This window comes from Gymnoscopelus microlampas (genome assembly GCF_963454915.1).
Source record: "Gymnoscopelus microlampas genome assembly, chromosome: 6".
In the NCBI taxonomy this organism is placed as follows: domain Eukaryota; kingdom Metazoa; phylum Chordata; class Actinopteri; order Myctophiformes; family Myctophidae; genus Gymnoscopelus; species Gymnoscopelus microlampas.
The window spans coordinates 11,442,784-11,455,923 of NC_139943.1; the positions used below are offsets into that span (position 1 = coordinate 11,442,784).

At 41.1% G+C, this 13,140-nt stretch overlaps 1 protein-coding gene across 1 annotated transcript in view; it reads left to right on the forward strand.

Moving 5' to 3' along the window:
* Positions 1-13,140, forward strand: part of plxnb2b (plexin b2b) — a 338,202-nt gene that overhangs the window by 234,973 nt on the left and 90,089 nt on the right. Inside the window, exons 14-19 of the mRNA XM_084059938.1 lie at positions 657-768; positions 4,163-4,264; positions 5,091-5,186; positions 7,812-7,899; positions 9,576-9,760; positions 11,645-11,793. Of these exons, the coding sequence (XP_083916064.1) occupies positions 657-768; positions 4,163-4,264; positions 5,091-5,186; positions 7,812-7,899; positions 9,576-9,760; positions 11,645-11,793 (732 nt within the window). The remainder of the gene's footprint in view (positions 1-656; positions 769-4,162; positions 4,265-5,090; positions 5,187-7,811; positions 7,900-9,575; positions 9,761-11,644; positions 11,794-13,140) is intronic.

A 13,140-nucleotide genomic window follows, 5' to 3' on the forward strand; every position in this document is an offset into this window, starting at 1 on the left:
TTTCAACTCATGTTGAAACATGGAACCGTGTACTGAAAATGCTGAAATCTTTGCACAACATCTGCTATTACACCAGGTGTTGTTGTTGTCAAAGAAGGCTCCAGATCAGTTTCCGTTCTTGAAGTGGCCTGCACCTTTGACTCTAGCTTAGAGGAAGCTTTTATGATCAAAGTCATTAAATACCAGCCGCTCCTCCATACCATCAGAGAGCTAGGCCAGGTGCAATCTACTTGTGTTTATCTTTGGCAGCCTAGGACATGTATGTACATAGTGGTTGTAAGAGGCTTCAACAATTTGGGACGCCAACAAAAAGCAGCTAAACGTCTTGCTACATTCTGTGCAATATCTTCTACTATCCGTAGCCGGCAAATATGGCGAAGACGCTGTTATTTTACACCCCTGAAGGTTATTTGTGTGGGTATTTGTCCAAGATTTGCGGTCTCTACATTTTTTTCCCAGCACCTTGTAAATATGTGTGTCCTTGTATCGTGTTATGTGGACATAAATAAATTAGTAAGTGTGTGTGTGTGTGTGTGTGTGTGTGTGTGTGTGTGTGTGTGTGTGTGTGTGTGTGTGTGTGTGTGTGTGTGTGTGTGTGTGTGTGTGTGTGTGTGTGTGTGTGTGTGTGTGTGTGTGTGTGTGTGTGTGGTGTCCAGGTGCATGTCCTGTGTGAGCAGCCAGTGGGGCTGCCAGTGGAACACACTGGATCACACCTGCAGTGACATGGACGACACGGTGACCGGCCCCAACATCATCAAACACCACCAGGTGAGTGACCCCTCCGCTCGCCCCAGCTTTATTCCCATGGCAGTTGCTGCCTGCAAGAGCACTGCTGCCATATTGTGCGAGAGAAACAAGCAGGCCAGGTCTACGAAAACAAGCCCAAAAAAGGGTCATGCATTAAAATTCAGTTTCACCACTTTAAACCTATAGTCATTGGCTATTTTCCAAAAACAAGTGAAAAATATGGAATGTTTTTGAAACATTTTAAATACACAAATTTTGTACGGGGGTCGTCCGTGGCGCAAATTGTTTTCAGATGCAAGGGTCTGCGGACAAATACGTATATGTGTTTGTCTTATAATAAGCAGACTTGGCAACACTACTGAAGAGCATGGCTGCTATGAAGATGTACTTGAAAGGACGCTCAATCTTAACCACTTGAATTGCGTCCATGTTCTGACTGAGCATGTCATTAATAGGCGAGCACTTGGCAAAAATAGCCAATCTACAAGCTCGCAACGTGCGCTGTGAGCTTGTATATCTGCTATTTTTGAATAGCCAAAGAAATCTAAAGTGACAGATGCGTTCCCGGGATTGAATGGTGTTTAGTTTGTTTTGAGTTCGTCTCAGGACTTGCTCTGCCTTCACCCTCTGTGTCTGTCTGCTGTAAATAATCATAATCATAATGTCATTTTTATAGCGCCTCTGTAAATTATTTTTTATTGACATTTTTCATTCTTTATCACAAGCAACCACACAGACATGACACAGAGCAGAACAAAGCACACAGATAAATGCCAAATCCCAAAACAAGACGGCAATCGCAGAGAAAGGAAAGAAAAAGCGCTTTGCAAACACATCACCAGCCACTGTGAAGTACAAGGCAGGAAGCACAGAAGGCATACAGTACGTACCGTATGCAAACATATCAACCAACATTCAAATGGGCTAGGGGACTAAGGGGGGGTTCGTAGCTCTGTGCTTCCTCTACAACATACATGGGCAACCGACGGCCTGGGGGCCACATGCGGCCCTCACCTTCACTTAATGCGGCCCGCAGGTTAATATCGGAATACTGATATATTATTGATTTCAGCTGTTCCAATTCCAAACATGCAAACATGACCCGCTTTAATTACTTCAGTCTATATTATTAGTTTAATGGCTTTTTTATGTCCAATTTATTTGTATTTAAGTTCATAAAGTTAACTTAAGTATAACTAAATGCATTTGAAATTAAATAAAAATGTTACGTTTCAGGATTCCAATTCAAAAACGGCAAAAAAGAATTCCGGATTCCAATTCCAAAATAGCAAAAATAGCAGATCTACAAGTCGATTTGAGCTTGTAGATCAGGTATTTTTGCTACATACTAGAATGACGAACTATTCATTTACGAAAAAAGTAAAAAAATATGGAGATATACTGGATTTCTGCCCGACAGCAACAATATGCAATGTGGCCGCCTGGAGTGAGTGTGGAATTATAGTGGCCCCCTGTCCATCACCAAAGTTGCCCACCCCTGCTCTACAAGCACACTAAACCCCAACCACGTTTATGCTGGCTTCTTTGAGGGTATGAATATGAAATAAGTTGCTAAAAGTAAGGTATATATTTAGACATCTGCATGCTTAAAGGGATAGTTCACCCCCAAAATGACTTTTGTTCTATCGATTAGATATTGAATTCATGGATATTGTTTTGTTTTGGTCGCATTCCTAAGCCAATAATTTTAGGACCAGCGGACCGGTAGGCAGCGGTTCCGGTAGGAGATACAAAGGAGACTCTTTGTGTCTGCCGGTAGGAGCCATTGGAGTGTGACAAAAACATAAAAAATATCCATGAATTGAAGTCTCCATGGGGTGACTAATCGATAGGAAAAAAAAGTCATTTTGGTGGTGAACTATCCCTTTAAATGTGCAGTTGGATGACTATGTGTTCTTGAATCCCTTCTATGGAATTAGTTTAAAATAAATGTGATATCCGATCATCTCCTGCCATCTTGCGTGACAGAAGGTCCTCCTGGGTTAGATGATGCCAGATTGCAAGTGGGACGTCAAATAGCAAAAATAGACTATCTATAAGCTCACGTCGTGACTCGCTGTGATCCGGTAGATAAGCTTATTTCCGCCAAATGCTCGACTGATTATGCCAAATGTTCACCTATTATGACATGCCCAGAATAGGGACTATAGGGTTCATGTGGTTAGGTACATTTAACCCATTAAAACCAGTGTCATTTTAGATTTTAGCGTTGGCTATTAAAAAAATAGCAGATATAAAAGCTCACAGCGCGTCACTTCGTGCCGCGCTGTGAACTTGTACATCTGCTATTTTTCTAAAATCTTGAAAGTGTTGAGAACTACTGATTTAGAAGGCATTTGATTTGTAGAATCGGTCTCAGGTCTTAAAGGAGTAGTTCACCCAAAAAATTACTTATTTTCTATCAATTACACCCCATGAAGCCTTGAATTAATCGAGATTTTTTTGGTTTTGTCGCATTCAATAATTTGATTACCGGCATAAAGATGCTAATGTATCCGGTAGGAGACTCAAAGGAGTATCTTTGAGTCTCCTACCGGAAAATACATCCGGTCATCAAATTATTGGCTCAGGAATACATCAAAAACAAAAACAAAATCTCCATGAATTCAAGGCTTCATGAGGTGTGTAATTGATAGAAAATAAGTAATTTTGTTGGGTGAACTGTTCCTTTAACACATTCCCTGCCAGAGTTTATTCATAAGGTACTCACCCACTGCCAGCGTTTTTGAGTTTTATAGCCTTTTGAACCGTTCACCAAAAAATTATATCCATTAAAATCCGCGATCGGATGGTGTTTATAAACAGCAACGACGGACGTACGAGCCCTCATAATGTTTACACTTTTTTTTCTCTTCTTCTTTTGTGTTATCGGCCGCTGAAAGAGGCTGCAAACGTCATATCCGTTTGGCTGTGACGTGGCTGTGACGTTTCCCCACCGGCCATCTTAGATTAGCTTAGCATCCGATCGGCTAACAGATCGTTTTTAAACACAAAGAGGATAACCGTTCGTCGATCAAAGAAAAGAAAATACAACCGGAGCTTACCATTCGTTTTTTAAACCGTGTGAAAACCATGATGATTTAGCCAAAACCAGGAAAAAACTGTTTTTTCCAGATAAAAAACGAACCGGAAACGGTTGTCGGAAATTTTCTCATAGGATGGGTCGGAAGCGTCATGTGGAAAAAAAAAAAATCAAGGATGGTACCAAAATTTTTTTTTTTCGTTATTAAACCACATAAAAAGACGATCCCGAGATATCTCGGGATACGCAGGTAACGGGTGGATTTAATGTCCCGAGATATCTCGGGATTGGCAGTATATGTGTTAATGAGTTAAAAATGTCAATTCTGAGAGAGGGGGGAGATGTTTTATGTCTGTTTTCATCTCCTCTCAGGAAGGAAATTGTCCTCGGTTCGAGAACCCAGACCCCATGCTCATCCCCGTGGGCTTCAAGACACCCATCAGCTTTGAGGGCATCCACCTGGACGTGTACAAGGTATGTCGGTCAATGGCACTTGGGTTAATTCAACTCAATCCCTCCATATTAGGCTTGATTTATACTTTGTTGCACGCTGCGTTGTGCGTGCTTTGTGCCACTGTTTCCTAAACGGTGGGTCGGGACTCATTTATTTATGTTTTAAATTTCAAAAGATTTTCATTTTTTTATATATATATATTTGAATATATAATCTTTTTTAAGCGAACGTTTTTACCACTGATATAGCAACATAAGTTTTGGGGATAAAAGGAAAGAGCACATCAGCACTTCCACACACATACAGCCAGACACAATATCACAGAGGATAAAAACACAATAAAGCCCTAAGGCTTATTTCCATTGTGGTCCTCATAACACAACATAGACAAAATACATATTATCACAAACGATGATATTTTTTTGTTTTTGTCGCATTCCTAAGCCAATAAATTGATGACCGGCAGCGGTTCCGGTAGGAGACACAAAGAGCCTCCTTTGTGTCTCCTACCGAAACCACTGCCTACAAACGAAAAATTATCCATGAATTCAAGTCTCCACGGGGTGACTAATTGATAGGAAAAAAAAACTATCCCTTTAATTTACCAGGAGTGAAAAAAAGGAGGATATTTCTTGCTTTCTATACAATATGGTGGTAGTCTGCTGTCTACGATGGAGTGGGGTATTGTTGCTATTGTCGCTGTGAACATCTGGATCTTGTGGGCGTTTTATGTTTTTGTTATATGTATGTTTAATGTGTTTTAGATGTTCTCGATCTGCTCTTAACACAAATCAAATAAAGTTGACCTTGACAAAGCCTCCTCCTCCTCTCTGTCTCGTTCTGCAGGGCCGCACCTTCACCATCGGCACGGAGCTGATGAGGAACACAGAGGAGGCGGTCATCGTGGAGGCAGGACACTTCTACAGCTTCAGCGGCTTCAATGTCAGTGTCTCTGATTGCTGCGCATGTGACCTGAATGTAGCAGTATAGCTCAGTTCTGTCAGGACAACTCATGAATGGATAAAGACAACTTATGAAGGATGAGATCTTTTGTATTGAATATAAAATGAGCAACATATTTATTATTGTTTGGCGATGAATTGGATCTGCGTTTAGGTACTCAGATAAAGCACATCTACAGTACCAACCGTAGGGAGACAGCAATGACAGCAGCAACAATAGCGTGAGCGCAGCAAAAGCAAGCAGGATGAGAAGTGCAAACCTCCAGCTTAAATAGAGTGGTCTGAGAATTAAATAGTAGTAGTAGTATTTTATTTTGGTCTTAGCAGGATACATTCAATATATTCAACATATCATCATATCATATCATGTATGATTAAGACCAAAAAGGAGTAGGCTGAAGCCAATGGCTTATTTTGCCTATCCTTTTTCACACAAAACAAATTGACGTAAAGGAAAAAAGAAAAACTACGAAAACAAGAAAAACAAACAAACAAACGAGAAAACAGACAAAAGCGAAGATTAACACAACAGAGAAAAAAAACAAGACAAACGTGATCACAACAACCAAAAGACAAGACTTACAGAATTCTTGAATTATCATATTACAATATCCATATATAATACTATAGTAATCAATTTGAATAATACTTTATAATACATACTTAGTATGTAATTACGATATAATTTATAAGATAATCTAGCAAAGCTAGCATTCCTTCAAGTATTTATAATTCACATTAATGTTCTATATTTATCTATTATTTTAGATTTATACATTATTTTAAATTTATTTATGGAACTACACTTTTTTAGTTCATCGTCCAAACCGTTCCAAAGATTTACCCCTCTGACACTTATGCGTGATGAGTGTGATTGGATGAGTGGATGTGAACGTGGAGCTGAGGCGGTCCAATGGTGTTGGCCGCCAACAACTGCACTGAATACCCTGGCAGAACTTGCTCTGCGCATTGGCTGTGCCAAGCACGACGCTCATTAATGGTCACCCCTCCTCTGAGCCCCTTGACCGACGCGAGCCCAATTCTCAAGTCTCTCCCCCCCACCCCTTCTCCGTAATCCAATGTCCGCGCCAGTTTGGCAGTGCCCAGCCAGTTACCAAGGTTACCCCCCAAACAAACGCTACAGAAAACACAGAACTGTGTAACAAAGGCTAAACTAGGCCTGTGTGGTGGTAGTGATACATTTAAAGTTGCAATGAGCTATATTGTTCCAAGGTTTTGCCGGCCCAAATCTGATCAAGTTATTTGCTTTCAAGCCGCCTGCTTGCTCCTCATGCATTAAAGGAGGCATGAGCTTCAGCTTGGGCTCTCCCTAGGCTGGCAGAGGGAGAGTAGCGCCCAGGATTACATAGGCAAATTGGCACTGGGTGAAAAAATATGGGTTACAAAATCGTGGGATAAAAATGTATGAGTTCAAAAAAAAGTTATTTGCTTTCGAGTCTCAAAGTCGTGTCATGGAAGAAGTCCAGACGCGACTAAAGTCAAGTCTCTCACAACAGAGGAGTTTCGTGACTTAAATCTTAAAACCTTTAAATCCTTAAATCTTAAATCTCAAGTGTCCACCTCTGAGCTGTCACCCTGTCACCGTCGTTCCTCTGCTGGCAGTGCTGACCTGTTCGTCCTGCGCTTTAAGTGCTTAGCTGCTCTGTTTGTCGCACAGCTACAGTACCTGAAGTTTATTGGTCATGAAGACTGATCCCAGGGCAGTTTGTACCTCAACTCAGCTGGGGGAGAATAACTTGTGTTGTGTTGTTACCGCGTGGCTGTGAAGCAGTTCACTTGCCCTTTAAAGTCCTGTTGGCATTGCAGCCAGAGCTCGGCTAAAAGAATGCATGTAAACTGACTGACTGTGTTCCAAGGGTTAGAAATCAGATCAACCACTTTACCTCCCTTCTTTTGTAGTTCCTTTGATATTCTCTAGTCTAGCCCCCTCTAATGGCCAGACTCTCCTTATATTCTACTGGGAGATCTGGCAGCTCTGTCTTCAGATAGTGAATTCAAGCAGAACCTAACCCCCCAGCTATTTTATGTTCTTTTTCTTGCATTGATTTCCGTCTGTTGAACGTCTGCCAAACTGGATATCGTCGTCCATCATGGTGGGGAAACCTTGTATGTCCAAGACCGTTAACTGTTAAGGCAAATGGGGAAAATATAGCCTGTGTTTGAGTGGATATAAATGTAGATATAATGTAGTCACAAGTTCTTTTTAATACAGTACATTTCATCGGTTCAATGTGTATAAAATCCACAGAAGCACTTAACCACTAATTTCACTTTCAAAAGATTTCAGAAATACGGAAATGAGCCGATCTGCAAGTTCGACGCGTTGTGAGCTTGCAGATTGGCTATTTCCTCTACTTTTGCACGACACTCTCGTATGACAAAGTAGGGCATTAATTTATTAAACAAAAACATAAACTGAAATAAATAATAAATAAACAGATACAAGGTTTCTGCCCGACGGCAACAATGTTTTTTTTTTTGTTCTTTTCCCAAGCAGCCCACACAGTTCTCAGCTCAAAAGAAAGCAGCCATTAATCTTCAGCTCTCTATGTACTTCATAATTCATTCTGTTCCAATTCCTCAGTTTTCCTACGACAAGTCGCCCAACACCACCATCCTGCTCTACGTGAAGGACCGGGAGACGGGCAAGAAGATAGACAGCACTCTGAGCGGTACGTTGGCAAGTGGTGGAATGTAACTAAGTACATGTACTCGAGTACTCTACCTTAAGTACAGTTTTGAGGTATTTATTTTACTTTCCTCAGTATTTTGAAATTTCCAATACTTTTTACCTCTACTCCACTACATCTCAGAGGCAAATACTATACTTTTAGTAGATTATTATTACAAAACACACATTAACCACTTCAGCACTATATATATTTCGGCCATTTGAAAATAGCCGATCTACAGGCTCACAATGTGTCGCGATGCGACACATTGTGAGCCTGTAGATCGGCTATTTTCAAATGATTTGTATACATTTTTGAACTTGTGAAATGGGGACATTCTACTTCTACACAATGAGTACTTTTACTTTTGGTACTTTTAAGTACATTGTGATGCCAACACACTTTTGCACTTTTAATCAAACATTTTGAATTCATGACTTTTACTTCTACATTGCCGTATTGATACTTTTACTTTAGTAAAGCATGTGAGTACTTCTTCCATCACGGTACGTTGGCACATTTCAAAACGTTTTTTGAATGTGTGTGTGTGTGTGTGTGTGTGTGTGTGTGTGTGTGTGTGTGTGTGTGTGTGTGTGTGTGTGTGTGTGTGTGTGTGTGTGTGTGTGTGTGTGTGTGTGTGTGTGTGTGTGTGTGTGTGTGTGTGTGTGTGTGTTGGATTCCAAAATGCGAGTGCCACATCACAGTTGGCGAAGCTTTGCCTTTGATCCTAAATTGAAAATGAAACGAGAGAATTGATTTGGTTAACGGTTAGACTATTTTTAAAACATTGCTCCAATAGGATTGGACACACGCTTACATTCCTAATGTACTCACTTTGGAGGATGAGTGCTGCGTTCATAATGTTTTAGATTGTCTCCTGAACGAGCCAAGAAGAGCCAAGATTTTCATCAGTTATACTATATATTATGAGTACCGGACCGATGGCAGATTTTTGGGTCCGATACCGAGTCCTAGACCACCGATTACTGATATTTGTATCTATTTATTTTTTGTTTTTCAAAAATAGAAAATTCTTAAGTTTAGTCTAGTTATTTTTTTTAAACTTTAGAAAATGTGCTCCTATAAAGAAACGGCCAAATTAGGGACAACTTTTTAAAAAAAAAGTAATTGCTGATACTGATGTCATTTAAAAAAACAGTCAAATAATTGCCAATATATCGGCTAAACCAGTGGTTCTCAACCAGTGGTCCGGGGACCACCAGTGGTTCTTGTGGGGGTTCCAGGTGGTCCCCAGAAAAATGATGGAGAGACTTATTAGAAATTTAACTCTTGAGAGCGTGAAATGACATTTTACGCTCTCAAGAGTTACATTATTTATAAACATCTGCATTACTTAATTTAAATGCTTTTATTTTGATCTATTTATCTCTCACCAACTCGCACCAACATCAATACAGCATGGAGTTGTGGACAAAAATCTCATCCAACAAACATGCCACAAAATATTCTAAGTCTTGGGTCTCAGAGTCTAAATCTCATCAAACGGTTGTTCCGTGGCTCAAATGCCGAATAAATAATGGACCTTGATATGAAAAGGGTTTGAAAACCACTGCTCTAAACGGATTAGGTTTCTAGTGGTTCTAATGAAAATTCAAACCAAAAGATGTGCAGATCTTGTCTTGAACGTGTCCTCTCTCTGTCCTTCTCCCACACAGTGAGCCTGTACAACTGCTCCATGGGCAGAGAGGACTGCAGCCTGTGCAAGAACACCGACGGCAGATACCAGTGTGTGTGGTGCGCCCGGCGCAGGGCGTGCGTCTACGGGAAGCTGTGCGCCTCCGATCACCCCCCGGGCGAGGACCCCAACAACACGGAGTGCCCGGACCCCCAAATCACCGATGTGAGTATAGCTGTGGTTGGACAAAGTATACTCAACCAACCGCCAGTACTTTGAGTTAAAGTATAGATATACTCCTGGTCAAATGTTCTGACTCAACTACAAGTGAAAGTTGCTCAGATAAAAATTGGTAAAGTACTGGAGTTGCTTGCTTTTTGAAATACTTGTCCATTCAAAAGTACACATTTCAAAGTTCATGTTCTTATAGAGAGAGAGAGAGAGAGAGAGAGAGAGAGAGAGAGAGAGAGAGAGAGAGAGAGAGAGAGACATGCGTTGCTGTATTAAAACGTTTACATTATCCCCCAAAGTTCAAAGATTTTCCATAAAAAATAATAAGTTATAGTGAAAACAGCACATAATACAAGCTCTCACAATGTGTTGTGATGTGACATGTTGTGAGCTTGTAGCTGATGTGCTGTTTTCACAATATTTTAAATAGGGCTTAAGTGATTCATAATGTACTTTTTTTGCCTGGGCTGCTGGCGTAGCGGTCCAGGCACCTAGACTCAATGTACCCTTACAGCGCGTTGTGGGTTCGAGTCCCGATCCCGATGGCCTTTGCTGCGTGTCACTCCCCATCTCTCTCCTCATTTCCTGTCAGTCTACTGTCCTATCCATAAAGGCATAACAGCCCAAAAATAAGTCTTTAAAAAAAAAAGTACAACATTTGTCTATGAAATGTACAGTAGTGTAGTGGAGTGAAAGTCATAAGCATACAAAAATACAAATCGTATCGGGTGGAAGCCTCACATGTCCAAAACGGTTAAAAACAGCAAAAGTCCACCACTCCACTGGTGAGTAGCTGTGATGCGGTCAGCTCCCATTGACCTGTGACCTGAAGAGCACACATGTACTGTATGGATGTGTAATTAGCCGTGTAGGGGTATTGACCCAGCTGATTGGGTTATTGGTCGGAATGGTTTATTGATCGGCTTTCATTCTCATTGCTGACAAAGGAGGGGTGTGTGTGCGTGTGTGTGTGTGTGTGTGTGTGTGTGTGTGTGTGTGTGTGTGTGTGTGTGTGTGTGTGTGTGTGTGTGTGTGTGTGTGTGTGTGTGTGTGTGTGTGTGTGTGTGTGTGTGTGTGTGTGTGTGTGTGTGTGTGTGTGTGTGTGTGTGTGTGTGTGTGTGTGTGCGTGCGTGCGTGCGTGCGTGCGTGCGTGCGTGCGTTTGGGGGGAGGGGGCTGATTGATGGTGGCTCATCGTCGTGACATCCACCATCAATTGTTCCTCATGTGTCAATAGTTCTCTGCACAAACACACACATACACACTATAGCAGAGAATCACAGCCTCTGGGCTGTAAGGATAATTGGCAAAAACAAAATTGTATGATAAGATAATAGATGAAGAAGCGCTACGTGTGTCCTTAAATATGCCACGCTGAGAACAGTTGCTCTTTGGAGTTTAATTTCAGGACAAGACTGTTAAGTTCCTTTGTAGACATCACAGTGGAAAGAACAAGGCGGTGAACTTAAAGAAGGTCCAAGGCCAAGTTCAGTTCAAGTAGAAAATCCTTTATTAATTAGTCCATAGCAATTAAGGCAATAATACAAATCGCAAAAAGAACTTCAAAAATGTGCTTTCATTGTGATACTGATGAATAGGAACTTAATGTATGTATACCATGCAGAAAATACAGTACAGAAAATATTTTGTACCAGGGACCCCCATCTTACACATTTTTCACATTTTTCAAAAACTCGTCGCATCACAGCACGTTGTGAGCTCGTAGATCGGCTATTTTCAAATAGCTGATGTATATACAAGGGTTAAAATTGTTAAACAGATGTTGATGCCGTATTAAGTCATTTCAATGGGGACCTCCCCTGGAACCCCCTAAAGGACCCCCAGAGCCCACTTTGAGAACCACATTTTTCCTCTTGCAGATCATCCCACGGTTCGGCCCCATGAAGGGAGGCATCTCCATCACAATCCGCGGCTCCAACCTGGGCATCCAGAAGGAAGACATTAAGAGCATCAAGGTGGTGGGAGAGCCCTGCAGGCACCTGACTGACAAGTACTCTGTCTCCACCAGGTGATTATGGACACACACACACACACACACATACACACACACACACACACACACACACACACACACACACACACACACACACACACACACACACACACACACACACACACACACACACACACACACACACACACGGTAAAAGTACTCACATTTTTTACTTAAGTTAAAGTATCAATACTGCAATGTAGAAATACTCTGTTACAAGTAAAAGTCCGGAATTAAAAATGTACATGAGTAAAAGTACAAAAGTATTGGTATCAAAATGTATTTGCCATTTGAAAATAGCAGATCTACAAGCTCACAATGCGTAGCATCGCAACGCATTGTGAGCTTGTAGATCCGCTATTTTCAAATGGCCGAAATGTATAAAGGGCTGAAGTGGTTAATGTATGTTTTGTAATAATAATTTAATTCTACAAAGTAACTAGTAACTAAAGTCTTCAAGTAATTGTAGCGTATTTGCCTCTGAGATGAAGTGGAGTAGAAGTAAAAGTACTGAAAGTTTGAAATACTCCAGTAAAGTAAAAAAATATCTCAACATTGTACTTTCCTGTATTGTTACTTTCCACCACTGACACACACACTTAAGCACACACGCACACACACACGTATGTATTACTATACTAGTGAGGACATTAACCTTTTAGGGTGGCGACTCTACGCCGTTTTCTGTCATTTTGTGCCATGTTTTACCGTAAGCCGCCTTAAAGCCAAAGCCATTTGTAAGCTCACAACGTGTCGCATGCTGCGACACGTTGTGAGCACACACACGCACCCGCACACACACACACACACACACACACACACACACACACGCACACGCACACGCACACACTCGTTCTCTCTCTGTCTCTCTAACTCATTAACTTTCTTTCACAGTCTTTTCTTTGAGATCCAGCCTTGAAACGGCTCTGGTGCAGATATTTGGATTAGCTGATTATGCCTCAGCCTATTGATCAAACGGGTCCTTCAAGAAACCAGACCGTTCTCTTAAAGTGGTATTGTAGTCGAATCAGTTTCTCAAATAGTAGATTCTCATCTGGCCTCGGTACTGTGAAGTCTGTAGCCATCGTTCACCACTGACATTATTCCATTACATGAAATGTCTTTTTTTCCCCCCTTATATATCAACCAATCGACACTATTCTAATGGATTTTTTTAATAATTGATTACTCTGATTAACCACTTAACCGTCGATTATACTTCGTGTTACAGTGGTGGCGTACAGAAATAGTGAAAATATACCATCTGCTATTTGCGCTATTAAAAAGTAATCGAAGCAAGCCATATCGCCCTGCCCTACATGAAGCAAGGGACACATTTGTCTTTAACCTGTCACAGGCCAC